This window comes from Onychostruthus taczanowskii, unplaced genomic scaffold (genome assembly GCF_017590055.1).
Source record: "Onychostruthus taczanowskii isolate IOZ18803 unplaced genomic scaffold, ASM1759005v1 scaffold44, whole genome shotgun sequence".
Classification (NCBI taxonomy): domain Eukaryota; kingdom Metazoa; phylum Chordata; class Aves; order Passeriformes; family Passeridae; genus Onychostruthus; species Onychostruthus taczanowskii.
In genome coordinates this window covers 6,837,259-6,858,405 of record NW_024501903.1, presented here as the reverse complement: position 1 = coordinate 6,858,405, position 21,147 = coordinate 6,837,259, and the positions used below count along the sequence as shown (strand labels likewise).

At 39.8% G+C, this 21,147-nt stretch overlaps 1 protein-coding gene across 3 annotated transcripts in view; it reads left to right on the top strand.

Moving 5' to 3' along the window:
* The first annotated feature begins 1,017 nt into the window (after positions 1 to 1,017).
* Positions 1,018 to 21,147, top strand: part of NOX4 (NADPH oxidase 4) — a 108,497-nt gene continuing 88,367 nt past the window's right edge. The window contains exons 1-7 of one of the 3 annotated variants that reach the window (XM_041414087.1): positions 1,018 to 1,066; positions 2,194 to 2,289; positions 11,271 to 11,381; positions 12,293 to 12,377; positions 13,037 to 13,134; positions 15,018 to 15,045; positions 17,288 to 17,360. In XM_041414087.1, coding sequence (XP_041270021.1) covers positions 2,281 to 2,289; positions 11,271 to 11,381; positions 12,293 to 12,377; positions 13,037 to 13,134; positions 15,018 to 15,045; positions 17,288 to 17,360 — 404 coding nt within the window. In that variant the 5' untranslated portion in view covers positions 1,018 to 1,066; positions 2,194 to 2,280. Of the gene's footprint in view, positions 1,067 to 1,308; positions 1,443 to 2,193; positions 2,290 to 11,270; positions 11,382 to 12,292; positions 12,378 to 13,036; positions 13,135 to 15,017; positions 15,046 to 17,287; positions 17,361 to 21,147 lie in introns of those variants that run through there. The other 2 variants (XM_041414085.1, XM_041414086.1) reach the window with 2 other exon arrangements.

The following is a 21,147-nucleotide window of genomic DNA, read 5'->3' as shown; positions in this document are numbered from 1 at the left end:
CTAGTTCTCCTTTTAGTGTGATTCAAATGGATGTAATTCTGCTTCACTTAAACTTCACCTAAAACTTCATACAGCCACAGAAATCCTGCCACTTGTTCAGACAGAGCTCCTGCTGCAGCAAAAATACCCTCAACTAAGTTTCAAAGGTGCCATGGCCTACTTGTACTCTTTATTTCCAGGACCACACATGGGTCAGACATTCCCTCCACCTTGATACAAAATGCAGAAAGACAGCACTTTTCCCCCTTCCAGTCTTCTCTGGACCCTTGGTGTGTGGCTCGTAAAGAACTCAAAAAATGGCAACTTTCCAGATAACAAGAGAAGGACAGCCAGCTCAAACTGGACTGGGTGAGACTACTCAGCACTGCTTCTCGGATTTGGCATCTCCCAGAAAACCAGCCCTACTCTGCTGTCAGCTGCCACCGCTGCTGCTATCCCAAGGAGCAACATGAGCACCACAATGCCGGGTGGCACTGTTCCGCTGACTCTCAAGGCTCTCCTGTTTGCAAGCTGCCAGCAACAAGTATTTTTTTCAAAAGCTTTTTCTTAATATAAAAATCAGCATCTGGTGCAACTTTCCCTCAAACCCTTCCCTCCCCAACCAAACACGAAGGTCCCCAGTAAAAGCAGACTGCCGGCAAAGTGCTGCAACCCAGACTCTGGACACTGGATGTGGAATTGCCCATAGGCACTTTTTCTTGGACATTGGATGTGGAATTGCCCATAGCCCCTTTTTCTTGGCTGCCACTGCACACCTGCTGTGCCAGCACACAGGAGCGGCCTCTTCCAGTGTCCTCCAGGGACACCTGATGGAGCAGGATCACACTTCAAATCAATAACACAGCCTGTTCCTTCCCGGCTTTCGAGGGCCTCACGTGCTGCCCGAACAGTAGTTTCTTGGACAGCCTCTTTGTTCCACGCGAACGGCAGAGCAGCTTCATGCACGGCTGCTCCCCCGCTCCCTCCTGCTTTCTGTATCACATTTCAGCCCGGGCGGGGATGGGGGGGGTCGGGCAAGTGGGATCCCCACGGACGGGACTCTCTGCGGGGAAACGCTCTTCCCAAGGTGGGAGACGCGAGGAAGCGGCCGCAGCGCAGGGCAGGGCAGGGCAGGGCTGGGCAGAGCAGGCTGCCCTCCGGAGAGCCCCGCTCCGTCCCGGGCGGCCGCGCTGCGGGTCCCGGGGCGCTGGGCCGCGGACAACCGGCGGCACGGAGCTGGGGGCTGGACGGCGGCGCGGCGGGGACGGAGCGCTACGCCCCGGCGGCCGGAAGACAGGGCGGGGGGTGAGGGGTGGGGAGAGGGGAGGGCGGCTCGGCCCGGCTGAAAAGAAGGGCTCGCCCGGCGCCCCTCCGCCCTCCCTCCTGCCCCGCGGGCGTCCCGCACCATGGCGCTGTCCTGGAGGAGCTGGCTGGCCAACGAGGGGAGCAAGCACCTCTTCCTGGTAGGGGCGGCCCCGGGGGGGTCCCCTCGGCGGGGCTGACCCGCGGAGGAGGCTCAGGAGGGGCCGGTGGGTGCTGGCAGGCCCCGGGGGTCGGGGAGCAGGGGCGGCTCGTCCCGCCGTGAGGGGCAGGGGTCCCGGCATGCGGGGCAGGGATCCCGGCATGCGGGTGCCGCGGCTCGGGCGTGTGGGCGGGATGTGCTCCGTGCGCGTCCCGGTGCGCGGCTGGCAAGGATGGATGCACGCCGGTGCCATGGCTCAGGACAGTGCCCGCCTCCGTGCCCTGCCCGGCTCGCACACGCTGTGCGGGTGCTTGCTCTTTGTTAGGCTCTGTTTGGGAAAGTTTGGGGGAGAAGATGCAGCTTCTTGGAGGTCAAGTTCTTTACCTTCCTTTGTGACGGTGTTGTTGTTGTTTTTTTTTTTTTTTTTTTTTTTTATTTTATTCTTTGAGTCTCTTAAATGCAACATCCAGCTAAAGATTTGCGATAGCCTCTTGTATGGGAGTGCTTTGCCAGCTCTCGGTTGTCGTAAGACACAAAAAGTTTTGTGAAGTTCAATGAAAGTGAAAATTTCCCGCATAGGGGCACTTTCTTTTAATACTTTAAAGCATACTGTGTGCATGAAGTTTGCTTTTCCATTCCATTTACATATGTTTATGAAACTACAGACCTATGAGTTTTATGAATGAAATGAACACTGAAAAATTTGCACATGTAACTTCCACTTACAGTCTCTTGTTTCTGTTTCATTTCAGTTTTTCTGGCTCTCCCTCAATGTATGGCTCTTCGGGAAAACCTTCCTGCTTTATAATCAAGGGCTACAGTATTATTATTTGCATCAGATGTTAGGGGTGAGTGACCTGGACATTACTTTTTGCCCTGGAAATTGGGGTGCTCGAGGATGGGATAAGTGGCAGAATGCATTTGCTAATCAAAGATGACACAAACTACCTGCTAACTTTTCAAAGTGGGGAAAGATCAGGTACGAATTTACTGGGATATTTCTGACAGTCGTTTAGGAGTAGAAAGTGAATACTGTTGAGAAGAAAAAGAGCCAGTCAAGTGTGGGACAACTATTCTTTTCCCTCTTTACCCTGCCAGTGTTCCCAGCAGCACACAGGTTCACAGGAACACAGGCATGCTCAACAAATTACTGGAGCTCCACTTTTCATCATCAGCACGTTTAGCAAGCTGTGGACTCTTGTTGGCATATTCTTTCCAATCCAGTTATTGTAATATACATGCTTGCTGAGGGACTTCTTTTAATAAGTCTTTGTTCTTTTCAGTCTTTGTCATTTTCATGGAGCCTCTGTTCTGTGTAAATTCACTGTAATGCATATGACTTTAGTTTTGTTTTCTAATAGTAATTTTTTTTGATTCTGGGTGATTTAATAACGATTCAGATGTTTTGGTTTAGCAAGGGCAACACCCACCACCAGCAGATGAACCCAAAAAGATACTTTGGAGATGTGAGATACAAGCCTGCCTTGGGAAATTACCCATAGTAGTAATTTCAAAAAAAACCTTATGTCTAAAAAGGCATGTAGTAAGAGTTAACATCTTTCTGGAAAATGCCCACGGGTTGCTCAGACTTTGATAATCCGGGAAAAAGTGTCTGAATAACATGATGAGTATGTCATACTCAGGAATGGTTTTCAATAGAAAGTTGACATGGGATTAAACATAGATGGTGCACGTCCTAATCTGCTGTAGAGCCTTTGGGGTTTATTTTTGGTAAATCCAGGGTATATAGTTTCATGTGGCTGATATTGTCATAACTAGCCAGTACCGCAAAGTTTTGTAATCTTGCTTGGAAATAAATTGAGTTGGTACAATTTTCTTCTTTTTTTTTTCCTTCTTACGGTTGATTCAGATGTGTTCAAGAATGAATCTTAGCAAAGATAGTGCAAAAAAGAAGGGAATGACAATAATTAAATCCTTCATGGTGGTGACCTTCCTGACAGAAACAGCATGAAAACTTGTTTAATTTTACCTTGATTTCTAGTGGCTTTGCAGCCCAGTATCCATTTGAAAATTGCATTTGTTCCTGGCGGAGCAAATGGGTTGTTTGTAAAGCCAGTGTTCTGGGGTAATGTGTTGGACCAGATTTTTAGCTGGCATCAATCAGCAAGTTTCTCTCAGTTCAGATTACTCATATGCCTCATACCAGCTCATCATCTGGTTGGGATTTTTTTTGGTTTTCTTATACTTCAAAATGGACAACACTTGCAAAGTAACTTAATGTGTGTTCAGAACCTGTGAGATGACTCAGGCAAAAGATTCCTTGTCTTGGTCAGGAGATGAGGACAAGGAGGTCATGCTTTTAAGTTTGTATAATTGTGTCTGTCATTGTGGAAAAAGTACCAAAGAATTTGGAGACTTCTAAAATAAGGTTAAAAATCAAGATTTAAGTCTAAAAGACACTTTTGGTCAAAGTTATAAAACTAATTTTTACATTTTGAAAATACTAAAGACTGTAAAATGTACTTGCAATTCACTTTTTTACAGTTCATCTAAATATCTTCAGTAGAACCCAAAGTTAGCTTTCTCCCTTCTCTTCATTATATCTGGGTATGTGTATTAATCATAGAGGTTATTTTGCAAGGGCTGGGAAAACTGAAGCCAATTTGGTTTCTTCAGGAGATGGCATAAGCGATACTACAGCTGCAGTTGCCTTCAGAGTGATTTTTGCCCCTCTTCTTTTTCTCTAGTGGTTTGTATAGCCTCTGACCCATGGCCCATCTGCATAGCCAGTCTCCTCTCTGTTCTATGCATGTGTGAGTGGTTTGCAGAGGCTCTGTGCCATTTCTTGGTGTCTGAAGATTCTGAGATTTAGATTAAATTCTTCATTTATAATTCAACAGTTCGTATTTTTTGTATTAACAGATTGAACTCTTTAAGGGATACTTCTGTGACAACTGATTCCTTTTTCCAGAAAGCTAACAAAGTTGCCCAAAAGGAGTGGCACTTTTTGAAGTAAAAAACGTTTCTGATTTTTTCAGTGAGGTCTTCTAAGGAGTTGGCTTTTTTTTTCTTTCTTATGCTACAATAAGCTATTATTGTCTTAAGTGCTTCTGTGCTTGCAGCATGGAAAGATTTACCACAGGTAATTTTGTTGTTTACCAAGTAACAGATTGGAGAACAAGAAACGTTGCTGGAGGAAATCAGTATGATACAAAATGAGATCTTGGACTGAATATTCTGAGTATATTCAATTGTGCTATGTTTTTATGCCATCTCGTTCTGATGTGATGAAAGAGAAAGAATGGGATTGGTCTTTTGTTCAGTGGTACTGAAGTGATTTACTTCCCTTCAGCTGTCTATAGAAGAGTGAGGCTCAGATTTATTCTATTCCACTTGCATTCTCTATGATGTTGAGCAAGATACTTTAGGACGGGATTTAAAATTTGTTTAGGTATCTAACTCTCACTCAGCCTTCAATGACAATCTTCCTGATCCTTAATTCTACACCTGTGAAAAGGCACTAAGAGCACGGTGGTGTCCTGGAAGTGCCAAGAGAACAGATAAGTAGAAGGCAGTAATGTGGTAGGAGGAGGTTGATCAATCTTTTATGTACCAGTAAACTTAATGTTATATTTTGCTCAGTTTGACTTCTGTTGATGAGACCATGAACTCTTCACTGTGCAGTCTTTATCCCTGGGAGTTTTCAAAACCTAATTGGGTAAAAAACCCTGGGCAAACTTAATCTGAGTTTGGTGTTGAGCATGCTTAGAACAAGGGGTTTGAGCAGAGACATCCTGAGGTTCCTTCCAACCAGAATAATTCTGTGGTTACATAGTACTTGCAGTGAAAGTTCACCAGAACCTAGTGGATGTAAATCCCTTTCCAGTACTTTTGCTTTTATGAACTGTTCCCTTTGGATACTTGTAACACTGCAGGTCATAGTCTTAATATATGAATGTATTCATTCACACTGGTTCAAAACCACAATTCAGATAAAGAACATATTTTTTAATGATTTCATAGGTGTTAACTTGTGGTCTTACATTGCTTAAAGAAGAGAAGCCCGTGAACAAATCCCCAACAGACGTGAATTTCTTATAAGAGTTTGGCAAACAGGAAGGGAGTATTTTCATCTTTATGTTCATGATAGGTGCTATAATGTGTAGTAGGCATGAGTTACAGAAAGGGAGAGTCTTAAATAATTTGACTCCAAAATCTTTGTTGTTGGAGGTTTTGGTCCGCTCAGTCAGTGAAACTGTCCAGACTGATTTCTTCACAGACTTCAGGATTTCTCTCTTCAGTCTAGCTTGGCTGTATTTTTGTCCTGCAAGTTTGATTGTGCCTGGTCAAAAAAAAATCAGCCATAAATTTGGTACTGGCCTTATAGAACTCAAGTCTTTCTTTAACAGCACTGAATGAAATGCTTGTTTCCTGTTGCTTGAGTTCCCTGTGAGCAGAAAGAGCTTTGAGCCCATTTTGTCATGGCATGAAGGGTCTCTCTTTCCCCATTCCCTCTCTTGTCCCTGCTCAAATAGCTGCAATGTAGTCAAATGTTAATGCAAGAGATAAGCTTCTGGGTTTCAGACCAAAGTGAAGAAAATGCATTGTCAGAAGGATCTCTTTGGGAAAACACTGAATAACTGAAAATGGGGCTGAAAAAAAAAAGTGCTGTCTCGCTTTTTTATCTATACAGTTGCTGCCTTTTTATTTGTGCAGAATTGTACATAACATTTGTCACCTTTATTCACTGCTTGGAAATGTTCCAGTAACTTTTATGTCTCTCCTTGCTAGTTTATCATAATGACAGAGATTTCACTAACTGAGACGAAATTCCACTTTCATTGGTCATTATGCAACCACACTGGAACCTGCTTACCCCCCACATCTTAGCACTGGGGGGAGTTGTATATCTTGATCCCTTGCTTGGAGGTTATCAGAGAAGTTGGAAACTCTTACTGCACTCAAGATTTAGTTTTTGTCTTGAGTTTGAATGACTGATTTAAGCAGAAGAAGTACATCCTACACAAAGGCACTGCATATAAAATGGGAACGTGACCTAAACTTGTTGAAAAGAAGAGATGGAAAACCTTCAAAGAATGCCTGTGTGATGAGTTACAAGTGAACAGGGAGGATACTGATTCACAGCAGCGCAGGGAAGATACCCCATACATATTAAAAGATATTGCATCACTTAATTTTTAAAGGGTTGCAGTACGTGAGACTGGGATTTACAGAGTCCTTCTTTGAAACCTTCTTTCCTCAGGAGCAAAACCAAGTCAAACTTTCGTAGAAGTTTTCACATGTTCTGGTAGGTTTCCCCTACCCTCACATTTCCTTCTTTCAGCTGCTTGGTGTCAAATCCAGCCAGATTTGACACCAAGCAAATCCCAGGCCTAAGGGGAATAATTGCTGTGTATACAGTTCAGTTCTATCCTCCGTCTTAGGTTATCGGTGCTCTGTTACTCAAGAGAAGGAATAATCTATGAAGAAAAGGAAGCTGGTTCAAAAGAAGGCCTGTTGTGTAGCACAGTTTGTTCCATCTAGAAAAATAACCAACTTTAGCTGCTCTAGTACTGATCTGGGGAGGTGGTCTGTGACCTGTGTCTACAGAGCAGCATCTGGCTTGTGAGTCTTGGCAGAACCTTTCGAGGTGCCCTGAACCAAAGAAGATTGAAAAATTTTAAAGAAAGGCTCTAAGAGACAGCATCAAGTGTGGTGTCTCTATTGCACCATGACCTGTTTAAAGTTGTTGCATGTAGGTGGTGAAGTCTTGAGAAACAGAATCACATCACTCTCAGGTGTGGAAGGGTTTGCATTATTCTAACATTTTTTTTATACAAGATTGACTTAAAAGGGGAGATAGGACAGTCAGTATTTGTTGTAATCTTCATTTTGCAGTCATGTATAAAATATCAGATTTCTGTGCACAGCCATTGCAGGTAACATTCATCTCTGTGTTTATAAATTATGAATTTGGGGAATTCTGGGTTACACAGTAAGGTAATTCAGCTCTCAATCTAATACTGAAATCATTTGGCTAACAGAGAAAGCTCCTTTTCCTGCCAGAGGAAGCTCATTTTCTCATTTTCAGTCTTGCTGGCAGGAAGATACAAGAACTGACTCTTGACTTCTCTATCCTACTTTGTATGTTGTATGAGCACAGCCAGGAGTCCATCTGGATTTCTGTGGACTTTACATCAGACAGGGATAACTGGAGAATTTACATTCTGGAGCTCTTTTATGCTGCTTTGGAGAAGGTGGCAATTCCTTTATACTTGTCTGGAAGAAAAATCTAACCTAGTTTTTAGGATTTGAGTTTGTGGATGGTCCAGTTCCCTACTATTTTTGCCACAGATTTAGTCTGTAAATTTGAGTATGTTTCTTTTCTGCTCCGTGAAATCAGATACCGGTATATGTTGTACCAGATAGACAGATTAAGGAAGGAGGTGGTCAAATGCTCGGATTTAGTAACAGCAAAGCTGGATAAAAGTGTCCAGCAGAGATTTTGTTTGTGTGGTTTTTTTTCTTTTTGATTCTGCAGAAATTTCACATGCTAGTAACATGCAATAACATTTTTTTTTAAGACAGGAAAAACTTCAGGAAGAAAATAGGATTATATTTTCCTTATTTCTTAACTACTTAATAAGGGTATATATTCCCTTCTAGACCCAGTGAGTTGCCTTGGAGCAAAAAATCATCCTTTATTCTACTATTGTTTAAAAATCTAACAATGTACTGTGTTAATTTGTTACTATGCCTCCCAGGCAGTGCAAAGGAAGTTAAGAAAAAGATCTGTTGGAAACCATTTGGAAAGAATTAGTTTCATGGTAGTATTTTTAGCTTTTGGCTGTATATCAAGAGCAAACTTAAACTCTTTTCTTCTTGCCTGAATTTTGATTTTAAGAATTTCTAAATGTATTTCCCATTGTTTACAAATCAGTCAAGGGCTTGTTGCAGGAAACATTGCTGAACTTTATTTCTTCAGAATAAAACCTTACATGAACCATTGGTAACAATATTTTAATATTTGAATCTTACTTCCTTGAAAAGCAGTAAGTAGTTGTTTGCTGGTCTCTTTTTTTCTTTTTTTTTCTTGTATGTATTGGTGATGATAGCATTGATTTATAGTGAATGTAAGGACATTCTTCCATAGTGATTGCATTATGAATGAATATTTGCTATTTATTAAATAGTGGAGAAAAACAAAGGAAGATTAGTAGGATTGCCTTTTCTGCATGTCGTTCGTGATTCATACTTGTTAAATTGTTTGGCATTTTACTTATAATCACAGACTGCTGTGGGAAGGGACCCATGAGTCCAACTCCAGGCCCTGAGCAGGGCATCCCAAGAATCACACCATGTGCCTGAGAGTGCTGTCCAAATGCTTCTTGAACTCCAACAGGAGTTATTTCATTTATTTAACACTATTCAGTGTAGAATTGAGTCTCTTCTAGACCAAACTATTGTTTTGTTGAAGCTTTGTAAGAAAAATTGTTGTGCTTGGTAAAGGAAGTCTTGGATAATTGACGTCATGCCTAGTTTATATTTAAACTCAAAGACAACATAAATTCTTGAGAAAGTAGTGATGTATGATATAGGTCATACAACAGAAGTTATTAAAATTTTCAAACTGCTCATTAATGGTATTGCAACTTTTTCAGATTTTGGGTATTAATCAACAGCTACAAAAATGATTGTTTGCTCCTGGAGTTTGCATACCATTATTCCTACATAATTATTGAGTTTTTCAAGTCATGCCCATTTAATCACTGCAATACTGTAGCACCAATAAAAATTCTTATATATTTTAATGACCATGTTTCTGAAGTTATTGCTTCAATGAGGTGTATAGCTCATTTTTAGCTTCTCTTTAGAGGATTTAATGAAAATAGAGACAGTACTGTATATGCGAACAGTGCATTATAGAGACATTTTTCTTTTCATTAAGTCCAGTCTGTTCAAGGATCATTTCCAGTTGGGAGAGTCCAGAGTGGGGGGGAGATGATGGCATAAGGTCTGAAGAACATGGCTTATGTGGCAGGAGCAAGAAAAAATTTTCATTGTGCAAGTGCTCAGAGAGTGAAGCAACAGATGAAATAGAAGCAAGAGAGGGTTTATGTAAGGAAAAAGAGGACTAACAGTACATTGGAAGAAATAGTGGAAGACATCTAGAGAGTGGGAAAGAACTAAGTGACATGGCTCATTTTAGTCTTATTTTCTGTTGTTCAGTAGGTTGGAGATGATCTGTTCCTGGGATTTTTTTTGCTGGAGATCCCACATTTACGTGGTAGAGAACAAGGTAGAGCACAATTTGTGGGGCAATTGCTCCTACTTCTCATGGGCAGCTTTTGAGAGAGGGTGCCCTTATGTGTGCTCTGTTCTGTGGAAGCTGGGAGGGTCTGGTGAGGAGGTCCTTAGCACTCAGGCCTAACTAAATAATGTGAAGTAGCTGGAAGAGAAGAAGGATTTAGGTGCAGAGCTTGGTTCTTCAGGTAGATTGAATATCTTTACCTTCTGCTTGCCTCCTGGTGCTGTGCCCAGGTGTGCTGCAGAGTGAGTGAGGTACATGGATGCTGCTCACTGGGAGAGCAGGAAGTTGTAATGCTTTGTGGTACTGGTATTTAGAAACCTTTCATGCCATTGTGCTTGAGATCTTGTGAGATATTCTGAAATGGTGTTATACTGTTTGTTTTTACTAGTTTATATATTCATCCATTTCTCTGACACAAACGTAAGTCTGTAAATTTTGTTTCTTCTTGATAACAAAGATAAGAATATTATAGATGTTGCACAGATTAATTTTTTTTTGTTGGAGAAAGTAAAACATGCTCATTTTTTTACTTAGAGTTTAGTTTTGAAAAGATAATAAACCTTAAGTAATTCTTATTAGATAATTTGTACCTGTTCAATTCATTCACATGCTCCTGCAGCATTTGAGTTATCTTTAATGTTATAATTTATTTTTACTAATTTATTCAGGAGTTGAAATACTTGGGGTTTTGGGAACAGTATAAGAAATAGTCTATTGACAGTCTAAAACCATCTTTTATATAAGCTAGTAAAATGGTAATTCAACCTAATAACTAGGAGAACAATGGCATTTTGCTAACTTTTTAAAATCATAAATGAATGAGATAATATAATAAGATTAAAAATACAGGTTTATGACATGAATGTGCGCTTTGTTAATTTATTTGACAAGTGTTTTTGTTCTAATTATGTAAGTTCCCAATATATCAGTGAAAGCATTAGTGAAATTAGATTTCATTACAGTTCCCAGCTATTGAGGAGGTTAACTGAAGAAAACCTACTTTCTTTAAGTCCAAATATGGCATTGCATAATGTGAATGGATGAGGAGTTTTGGGGCAATAACAGTCCTTGAAACATTATGACCATTTCAGTTTGACTGAATCTATATTTTTTCACATCTTTTTGTGGCTTAACAGAAAATTGTTATACTCGAGTGACTGTGTAGTGTCATGATAGTATTTATCGCTCTTTTTTATTTAATTATGTTTCAGGTAATTTCTCAGTGAACACTTACTGTTGCCTCAGATATTTTATTCCACGTGACTTTGGGCACTGATGAGGATATTGGCTCTTCCGGTAGAAAGTTGTCATTTATTGTTGACAAAGTTAATTTTTAATAGTTTCTTGATGCAAAGATGAGAGCTGTTTCCTTCCCCTTGAGGACAGGATAGCATGCTGTGTGCCTTGGTTTCCCCAGTACATCATGAAGCTCCACTATTCTGATGAGTCAGAGAGCATGGGAACCACTTGGTTTCACAGCGAAGTAAGAGAGAGAACATACTGACGCACATACCATTCCTTTCTCCCCATAATCTAACTCTTGCAATGTTTGTTCAGCTAGGATTGTGTGTTAGCAGAGCTTCGGCGTCTGTCCTCAATCTCAACTGCTGCCTGGTCCTGCTCCCGATGTGCCGTGTTCTCTTGGCCTTCCTGCGGGGATCCCAGAAGGTGAGTGCTGTCCTCGGAATGCAGCGCTTGAGAAGAGGGCCCTGGTCTCTGTTTGGTATAAAAACAATAGAAAAAGAATCTGTTACATCTCTGTTTGTTCTACACTATGTGCTTGCATAGTGCAAGTATCAGACTTTAGCCTAGGTTCATGACTCCTTTGAAGACAGGCTTTGTCTGGTTTGATTTGACCTGTTTGGAGGGTGGTTCCTTCAGTGCATTTTTGAAGGTTGGGGAGTTGCTGTGGAGCTGTAACTAGATGAATTCTCCCCTGTCTTTCCAAACTCTTATATTAGGGATATATATGTCCTCTCAAGTGCTTCCTGATAGAATTCAACAGAGTAAACCCAACTTTTGTGTCTGCATGACCGCAAGTATCCTACTGGAGGTGATAGAATGGTCTATAAAAATACCCAACCTGATACATTTGTTATCATGGGAGAAACAATGTTTAGTTTATTTGTGATTCACTAGTTGCTTTTACAGAAATATAAATAATGCCTTTGAGGAACATTTGTGTTTGCTAGATGGTTGCAAATTGAGCCTGTGACTTCTGTTAATCATGTGGCAATACCTGTAACATTTGATGCCTGTAGATGCAGGTATGGATGCAAATACACCATTCCTTTTGATCTTGCTTATAAAAGAATCAGTGATGCCTTCTCAAGTATTGCTGGAATTCCTAAATATTATGGCCAGGAGGTACATTATGTACTCTTGATATCTGTGTAATTTCTCCATTAAGTCCTCAAAATTGTTTCCTTGGCATAATCCAGTAGTTTTTAAATTTAGATACTAAGTTTGCAAAGGTGCTAAACCTAACTGAAGTTGCTATTATATCACCACAGTTGCTGTTAGTATTTTTTTTCTTTGCTTTGTTTTGGAAGAGATTGCTTGAATTCTTCTCTTACTAGGTTGCCAGCAAGAAAACCAGAAGGCTGCTAGATAAAAGCAAAACTTTCCATGTGACATGTGGTGTTACGATATGCATCTTTTCAGGTGAGATCTTACTGTGCTGAGTAGCAGCATGTTTTGGAAGCACGTTGATGCAGCACTTTGTGGTTTTTCTGCTGCAGTACATTTGGGGGTAGTCTTGCTCTGTGCTTGCTTGTCTTAAATGCTTTCTTGAATGTGTGTGGGTTTTGGTTCATTTTTTGCTTTAAACACATGGGCATATGTTCTAATGTCAAGCTTTTTCTTAAAATGCCAGTTTCTTAGAAGACAGGTATGTGAGATCAGGTCAAAATCTGCCCTTACAAGTGAAGCCTCATTATGCCTAAGGAATTTGAGTGAAAAATCTGAAAATACTGATTACCTGCAGTGAGGCTTACCTGCAGAGGAAGGAGCAGTGGAGACAGCTACCCAGTTTGGTGAAGAGGAAATATTCTTGGCTGGACACCTTTGAATGTTGTGTCTCAGCTGAAGCAATGCAGTACAGAAAACATCACTGTAATGTTAAAAAAAAATAATCCTAAAATACGTACAGCCTTCTGTCATTAATATTTATAAGCTGATTTACTCTTGAAGAATAATTAAGAATTCCTTAGTCCCTGGTATATCTCGTGCAGGTGATGTCATTATATCTTGGCATCTGAGTGGCCACAGGGAACATCCAGCACTTGTTTACAAATTTACTCAGTTTTTTTGGTTTTTTTTAGTTTTACATGTTGCTGCTCATCTGGTGAATGCTCTTAACTTCTCTGAGAACTACAATGAAGAATTTGTGACCCTAAATGCGGCAAACTATCGTGGTGAGGTGAGGCAGCTTTCCTTTAATATTCTGGTTTTAAGTATATCATTTTAATATATGAATATTTGCATATTCAGTGCCATTGTGTGATCTGTAGAGTGCTCCTGTTTCATGCACTGAAAACTCACCATTGTGGATTCCTGTGGATTTTATTTCTTTGTCTGGACAAAGCTTGTGTTAAAGCCAGCAAGGTTCAGTCCTGTTTGATTATTAGATGGAGAATGCAATCATCTAAATTTTTCACCTTGAACCTTGTTCTCTTGCTTCTCTTCTGCTTCTCTGTGTTCCTTGGGTAGGCCTGGTTAAGATATTTCTGCTGCTTTTTGGGCAAATTTTTCTGCATTTCCATGGTTTAGAATACAGTGAGATTTGAAAATAATTTTGCATTTTTCAGCTGCAGTGAATGCATGAATGAGTATATATGCTGAGCATGAGTTAGTTATCTACATTAACTGATTTCTGCTTGTGAAATACTTGATTTGTTTGCCTTGTCTGACTGTGGTGCAGATGTCTTGCAGAAATACCAGATTCGTAGTCCCTTGGTCAGGTGCTTACTCGTGTATTTGGCAATGGAGAGATACTTGCAGATTTTAGAAGCAAGACCGGAGTCCTGCACCCTTTCTTCTTGGGCTGCAGTCAAGTTCTCTCTTGTTTGTATTCATTCTCGTCTCTGGTCTGCATTTCTCTTTATCCAGTTTCATTAGGAAACACCTAGAATGACCCTATCCCAGCTGCATCATTTTCTGGAAAAACAGAGCTTGACTCAGTCCAGGCTCCTAAGGACCAGCAACCAAGGTCTTCCACTCCCTGGGTGAATGATCTAATCACGGAGCTATTAAATGGCAGGCAGACATGCCAACATCAACTATTGTGTTGAGCTTCTGGGTTGAACTGTGTGTCTGCTTGTGTTACGAGTGGTCTGATAGACTTCCCTTCATCAGGAACATCAGCAGGAGCTTGCCTCAGGCAAGCACATGCCAGGGTTCTAAGCCTCTACTAAGCAGCCTTAGGAATTTAGCAATAGGAAATGGAGACAATAGCAAGTTTCTCAGAAACTCTAGGTTCAAAACTCCTGAATTTTAGGTACTTCAGTAGCTCTTGCACCTTTGTATTTGAATCCCACTTATATCCATTTTTAAACTGTGGTGGACAGTCTGGATGCTGCTCTCATCTTCTCTGTCTGGGTACACACATCTGGATGAAGACAAGGTCAGAAAGGGTCACTTCATTTTTGCTGTCCTTTATGGAAATCATCTCACCTCCCCTCACTACTTTTAACTGCAAGTTTAAATAAAAAAGTTTTCCAAGCAGTGAAGACAAAACCTCTTGAAGTAGAGGTTTTGTCTTCAGTGCTCCGATCAGGGGAAGTGAGGTAGTTTCCCTGATGTTGAAATATTCCCTCTTTCTTTCACGTGTGGTGAAGGACACAGGAACATTTGTCAGATCCTTTGTGTTCAGATTGCTTCACTAGCATCCACTGAAAATGTCTTGGTGATGTAGCTGTCAGTAAAATGCTTGCCTCTTGTCTTATATTTAAATTCAAAACATCTCCCTCTTCTGCTCCACGCTGTCCTCCCAGAGGGATGAGGTAACTGAGTAAAATTAAGCTTTCAAAAATCAGTTATCTGTAAAATTATCTGAATCTAGATTATAGGTCAGAATTATCTTTGCTGGGGGAGTGCAAAGGCTAAAGGTTTAGTTTTTGTTGAATTGCAGTCAGTGTAAACTGTTACCAAATACCAAATCCATTCCTGCTTCCAGATTTAGGGACTGCATATGTCTTAAAATGTGTGAGCTTCATGGGCTACTTATTATTGTAAAATTATTTTTATTATAGATATAAAATACCATATGTTGATTTTATTTGGTTTGGCTTGTCTGTTTTTCAGGACCCAAGGAAACTACTTTTTGCAACTGGTAAGTCCTGCAAAACTGACTGAGAAAACTTTGCCACTCTGCAGGCAAAACTTCTTTTGATCGTGTATTGGCATGCTTCATTTGTTGTATCTCAGCTATCTGGGGTTGTGTGATTTGTGTTAATATAACCTAGCTTTGCTTATCCAGTAGTCAGGAGGCAGGAGTTACATAAGCCCAGCAGTAGGATGAGCAGAATTTTCAAATCTGTTGTTGTACAGATGAGTCAGCAGAAATCCCTTAGTTTCAAACAGATATTCTCCCTAATATTGAAACCAATTTCCTAAATGATCCAATTTCTAGAAAAAGAAATATAATGGAAAACCAGTCTTTTTGCTTCAGCTGGTTTATTTTAGAGTTGGTTGGGTTTCTGAGCAATCTAAACTGTTACATGGGATGCAGGCTTCAGCACTCATACAGAGTAAATAGATGAAGACATTTTTGGTGCAGGAATTTAGAAGTGAGCAATGCTTGGGTGTGGAGGGGCATGCACCAGTCTGAGCTGGTGCCTGTAGTGCTTCATAAGCAGATAGTGCGACGGCAACAGGAAGGAACTTTATCTCCCTTACTTGGATCAAACACAAAATCCTGACTTGGTAGCGTTTAGGGCACAGTCAAATCAAATCTAAGAACAGACAGCAGTGGTTCTAGGTTTGTCAGTCCCAATAGGCCTGCTGGAATTAGCGGCTGGTGTGCCAGTGTTTCCCAAAAACCCTAGGAAAGGTTTAGATCAGTTGAGAGGAGGGGAAGAGAGAACGTGAACTGACAGAAACTGAGGTCAGAGTTATCCTAAATTTAAAATTACTCTGCTCACTCCCTGTCCTAACAACTAGTAATTAACATGTACTATTTGTGCTGAAGGAGTGCTCAAGACTTTGCTGTACTGGGAGCTGTGCAAATAAGCAAAAAACCCGTGGTTTCTTCCCAGACAATTCAGAACAGCAAACAGAAGGAATAAGGAATCAGAAGGATTTATAGAGTGATGATTGCTTTTCAGATTAGCCCAGGAAAGAACCTCCTTGTATAAGGGTGTGAGGCTGACTGTGGGAGGAACAAGTATTAAAGATTATACATAGTGGAGGAAAGGAGAGTCAGGGACAGGGCAGAAAGGGAACACTAAAAATGAACTGATAAATTGGAGCAAGACTGAGTGATTTCAGTCTGATGGAGAAGATAATTGAAAAACTGGACATAAAAGGTGACCTCTGGCTTGTGTGACAGTGTAGGAAGCTAAATCAGGTGCTGTACTGCAATTGCATTGGAGGTATTAGTTCAGAGTTGAGATTCATTGCATGCTACACATCAAATCAGACTGAGGAAAAAGAAATTAAGAAGGATGTAGTGGACAGAAAGCATATTTTTTTTATTGTAGCTGCTTTTAACTGCAATCTTTCCATGAAGGAGAGAAATAAAGTTTTTTTTTTTTTTTATGCAGTCCATGACAAAGCTTCCATTGATTGTAGGTCTGTAAAAACTGAGGAGTGAGTTGTGGTGTGTCAGATTTTGGGTATCAGTCTTTTCAATGAATGGGTATTGAGAAGTTTATAAAAAGGTAAGATTTGAGATTATCTCTCCTTTGACTTACAAAAGACCTGAGGATAAACTAATTCTGATACAAGTCTCATATGAGCAGATGAGTCAGATCATTAATATTTTTAACCTTTCCTTCCCAAGTGCTGGCTGCAGATCACTTTCACAGACCTTGCTCTATGGGCAACAATTTTAGGCGTGATACAATGCCATGGAGAGTAATTGCAGGCTCTTCCCCATTGCAGAATGAAATGGGCTGGCAAAAAATTGTAGTGACAGCTTGCATAGAAATTGATTTGCTTGAAATTCTGTCCCTGAACAGGTTTTTAATTGTCATGATCAACAGAGTATAGTGTTTGGAATAAAAAAGAGACAGAAGCTTGTACAGTCAGTCTTGCATGTAAACAGTGTTTGTTCTTAGTTACCTGCTTAGACACAGATGTCACAAGCAAAAGATGACAGGAGCAAAGACAAATAGGAAATTGTGATGCATGGTGAAATGCCAGGAAAAGGGTATTTTTCTTTGGGAAGGTGGGAAATCTTTGGGAACTCTTTCTTTCCTATCTGGTTTGATACATGATTTGTTCTCAAGACATAAGTATATTCAAGAGTTTGATTGAATCATGATTTGTATGTCTAATTCCGCTTTCTTAAAAGCTAATAGTAGATAAGCATCCCTCTTTGCAGTTCAAATGTCAGTTATGCCCTTTTTTAGTTCCAGGTCTGACTGGAGTCATTATGGTGTTGGTATTATTCCTAATGTGTACAGCTTCCACATATGCCATCAGGTAAGATATAATATGATTGTTATGCTAAAAAAATGCCATTTCTGTAATCATATTCTCCTACTGACTAGAGTATTAAAAATACCAGTTTTCTTGTCCGTTTTTTTTTTTCCTAGCTTGCAGTAAAATTAGCACAGTGAATTTTGTATGAAAACAATTACAAAACCTGATTGAACTGACTTCTGAAAAAGTACTATTTAATGAGTGTGCTGAGTTAAAAATGTGGACCTTAAAAAATTTAAATAGTTCTTTTATTCCTGGTTGTAGGGGAGGCAGTAAACTCAGCAAATGGGATATTCTGTGCAGTGCATAAATTAAGTCCAGTGGAAGGAAAATATGATGTTATTGCTATCTTAATTATTTTCACCAATTAATTGTAACAATAATAACAAAAAACCCAACCCAAACAAAAAACAAAACAAAAAAAAACCCAACAAAACCCCAACCCCAAACTATCAGCAATGAAAGAAACTGAACAAAACTATGCTACTGAAGTAGAACATTGCTTTTAAGAGCTCTGCTTCTGGTTGTCAGATTCATTCTTTTTAATGTAAATTATAATATGCCAAGCAGCAATGAAGTATTGCCTCAGAGCAGCTGCTGGGTTTTCTAGGAGTTTGGTCCTCTGGTGGGTTGACATTCTGCACCAACATTAATGAGCACATATGATAGTACCTGTGAGTGACTGATACCTGGGGGGGGTCCAGCCCAATGTTGTAGTCTTTTTAAAGCTTGAATTCTGCAACTGAACGTATAAAAATAGACCATTTTTACAGAGGTTGAATGCACTATGTAAGTGCATCGCCTCGGTTCAGCAAACATGGAAGGATATATTAATTATGTATCTTCAAACGTTAATGGTGCTCCACTGATGTGAGTTAGATATGTGATTATGAACTTTTGTTGAACTAATCTGTCTTTCCTGAGTAGCTGCGTTACCTGGCAGTGTTATCCTGTGATTTGAGAAAGTAATGCTTGCTAAAGTAATGCTTGCTAAATTTGCTAAAGTTCAGCAAATACTTGTGCATTTTCAGTAGACAAGTCTTCTTCCAGGGCTCAGACTTTTGTGAGGCACTGCAGGCTACAGACATGCAGGATTAGGCTGCTGCACCGGGTATAACATGGCTGCACATTGCATGGTGCACACAGATGGCTCTGCTTGCAAAAGAAAGACAGTTTTGGGAAGATGGAAAAATAAAACTATTACTTTATTCTGCAACATTGAGCCAGAACAAAGTCCTCTCTTCTTCAAGGCCAAATTAAATTAGAAAAACATCATGTATTAGTGATTGGGAAACTTAGAAAAATATATGTAGTTGTAAGCATTCTTGGAAATAATTGCAACAACTTTTGAAGTTATATGCTTTTTAGTTCCTTCCACAGTTACTGTAAGTACAAATACTTTCCCAGCTTTCTGCCATCTAGCCAGCAGAATCAAAGCCCCAAAAGAGATAATCTGCATCTCCTGTTACCCTAGCAATAATTCTTACTTGGAAATTTTATCCTGGCTTCTCCCTCAGGCATAGAGCTCAAGCTTGTCTTTATTATAGTGTTTTCTCCTAAGGAAACAAGTTGCTGCATGCATTTCTATGTCCCTTTTCAATCTCTTTCCCTGTGGATTCTCGTGTGCCTTATGATGGCTGAGCATACAGTACAGTTTTAGGAAAGTTAATTGTAAATGTTCACTGTCTATCAGAAACTGAGCTTTTTAAGAAGCATTTCAGAGGCTGTTATAATCTTGGATTTCAGCCCTAGTCTGCTCTTGCACACTGACCTGCTTAGTGATTTCTTCCTTTGTATGTTCTTCCTGAAATTGCTCTATGTATGAGTATGCCTCTATTTTCCTGCCTTTTCAGTAAACTGTGAAAATAAGTATTAGAAGGACTGAAGTAGCTGCTAATGTTTTAAGAGGATAGTTGAAAAATTTTCTAAATTTTTGCCATGGTATACCTGAGAATTAGACCAACATTTTTTGTTCAGTAGTTGTTTTCAGTAGGGTTATGAAGTTATCAGAAAACACAATAAATCCTGTCAATAGATGTTGACATTTCTGACAACTTTAAAATTAATGATATTTAAGATTTGGAAGTTGTGTATTTAAAATAACATTAAAAATAAGGTGCTGCAGTGCCATCTATTTCTGTAACCAAATATTCTAGTCTTCAGCTTAATCTTCTAAACTACCTCATATATCTTTCTTTTCAAAACTGTCTGTAACAGGATTAAAAATATTTTTCTAGAACCGTGCTGCTTAGTGTGTCCCTTTAAAGCATGATAAATTCCTCTTACATTTGTCAGTGAACTAACTCTTTCAGGTCTTCATCTGCAAAATTCTAAAGTAGGTTAACCAAAATTAAATATTCAACTTACCTCAAATTTTCAGGACTTTGCATTCTTAAGAAATGCATCCATTCTGTGAATAATGTCTATTTTAAGCCCTAAGAAGGTAAAAAAAGTGAATATTCTGAAGAGCTGTAAAAATTTATGTGTATCTATAGGAAGATTATTGACTATATTAGAATACTAATGTATGTATCTGTAGTTTGAGGCTACAAGTAAGAAATACATAATTATTACAGTGTTGGAAAATACACTTCATGGTAAGAGGTTCAAGGATTTACATACCCATATAATTTAAGGAGGTGAAGTTCAGAGAGCCTGCTCACATTTAGGGCAACTTGATGCATGTGAGGAACCAGGATTTTATAGTAGAGATGTCTGTAGGAGTGCTGAAAGAAGAATAAAATGCTCAACGAGCTGGAAGCTGACATTTAGACACATTCAGGAAAGAAGTGTACAGTAATTTTAATCAGTAGCAATAATTAGCTGTTGAAAGCAACATGTCAGAAGCAGTCCAGGGGTTGACTTTTCATCACTGAAATTTTGAAAAATTGGTGCATTCTGAAAAAGATGCTCAAGAGCCAATAAAACATTCAGTGTGCAGCTTTTGGTATTATAGCATGGAACCAATTTAAACTAGAGCTCCAAGACCTGTCCTTGTCCCTTCTCATGGTATGGGGGTTTAGCCTAGGCCACCTTTACAGTCCCATTCTAGGATTCTGTGACCTGTTTTGAGACAGAGGGTCTGTTTTACTCTCTTTGTACCTTCCAATTGTGCTTCGACTCTGCACACCATTGTTCTTATTTTCTTCTTACTGATAATTACACCCACAGCTCCTCACAGATACTGATGAGTGACTGCAAGAAAATTACTCCCAGGGTGTGGGGAGTTAGAAAAGGCTTAAGCAGCTTCAAGTGGGAAAAAGTGTTAACACAGTGCCGACTGGGAGAAGAATGGCAGGGTGGAGGGGGATTTCAGAGCCCCTTGCTGTTGCTGTATTCCTTAATTTTGTTCCTCTTTTCCTCCTTTGCTTCCTTTCTTGTTATTTTGCTGGCTTGGATTTTATTTTGGTAGCCCGTGGGTATCAAAGTTATTTTTCCTCTCTTGAGGAAGAAAACAATCCTGTAATAACAGAAACAAATGCAGTACATGTTTCAGTTTTATTGAGGGAAGAGCAGTTATCTGGTTGTGTAGAAGACCATAGGAGGGAAAAAGCTCTGGAAAAAAAAAAAGAAGTTAGCTGTGTCAGAGGAATAGCTTCTTAAACCATGTTCTCAGAACTAAAGATATTTTTTATTTAATAATTGTTTCAGTTTATGAATGGGGGTAGGTTCTTTGGTTTTAGAATGGACTCTCCTACCATGCTGTGTAGTGTGAGAGGTGTGTTTGTGTGCTGTGAAAGAGTGTATTTTCTTAGCCATTTGATTGTTGTTTCTTGGTAACTATTTT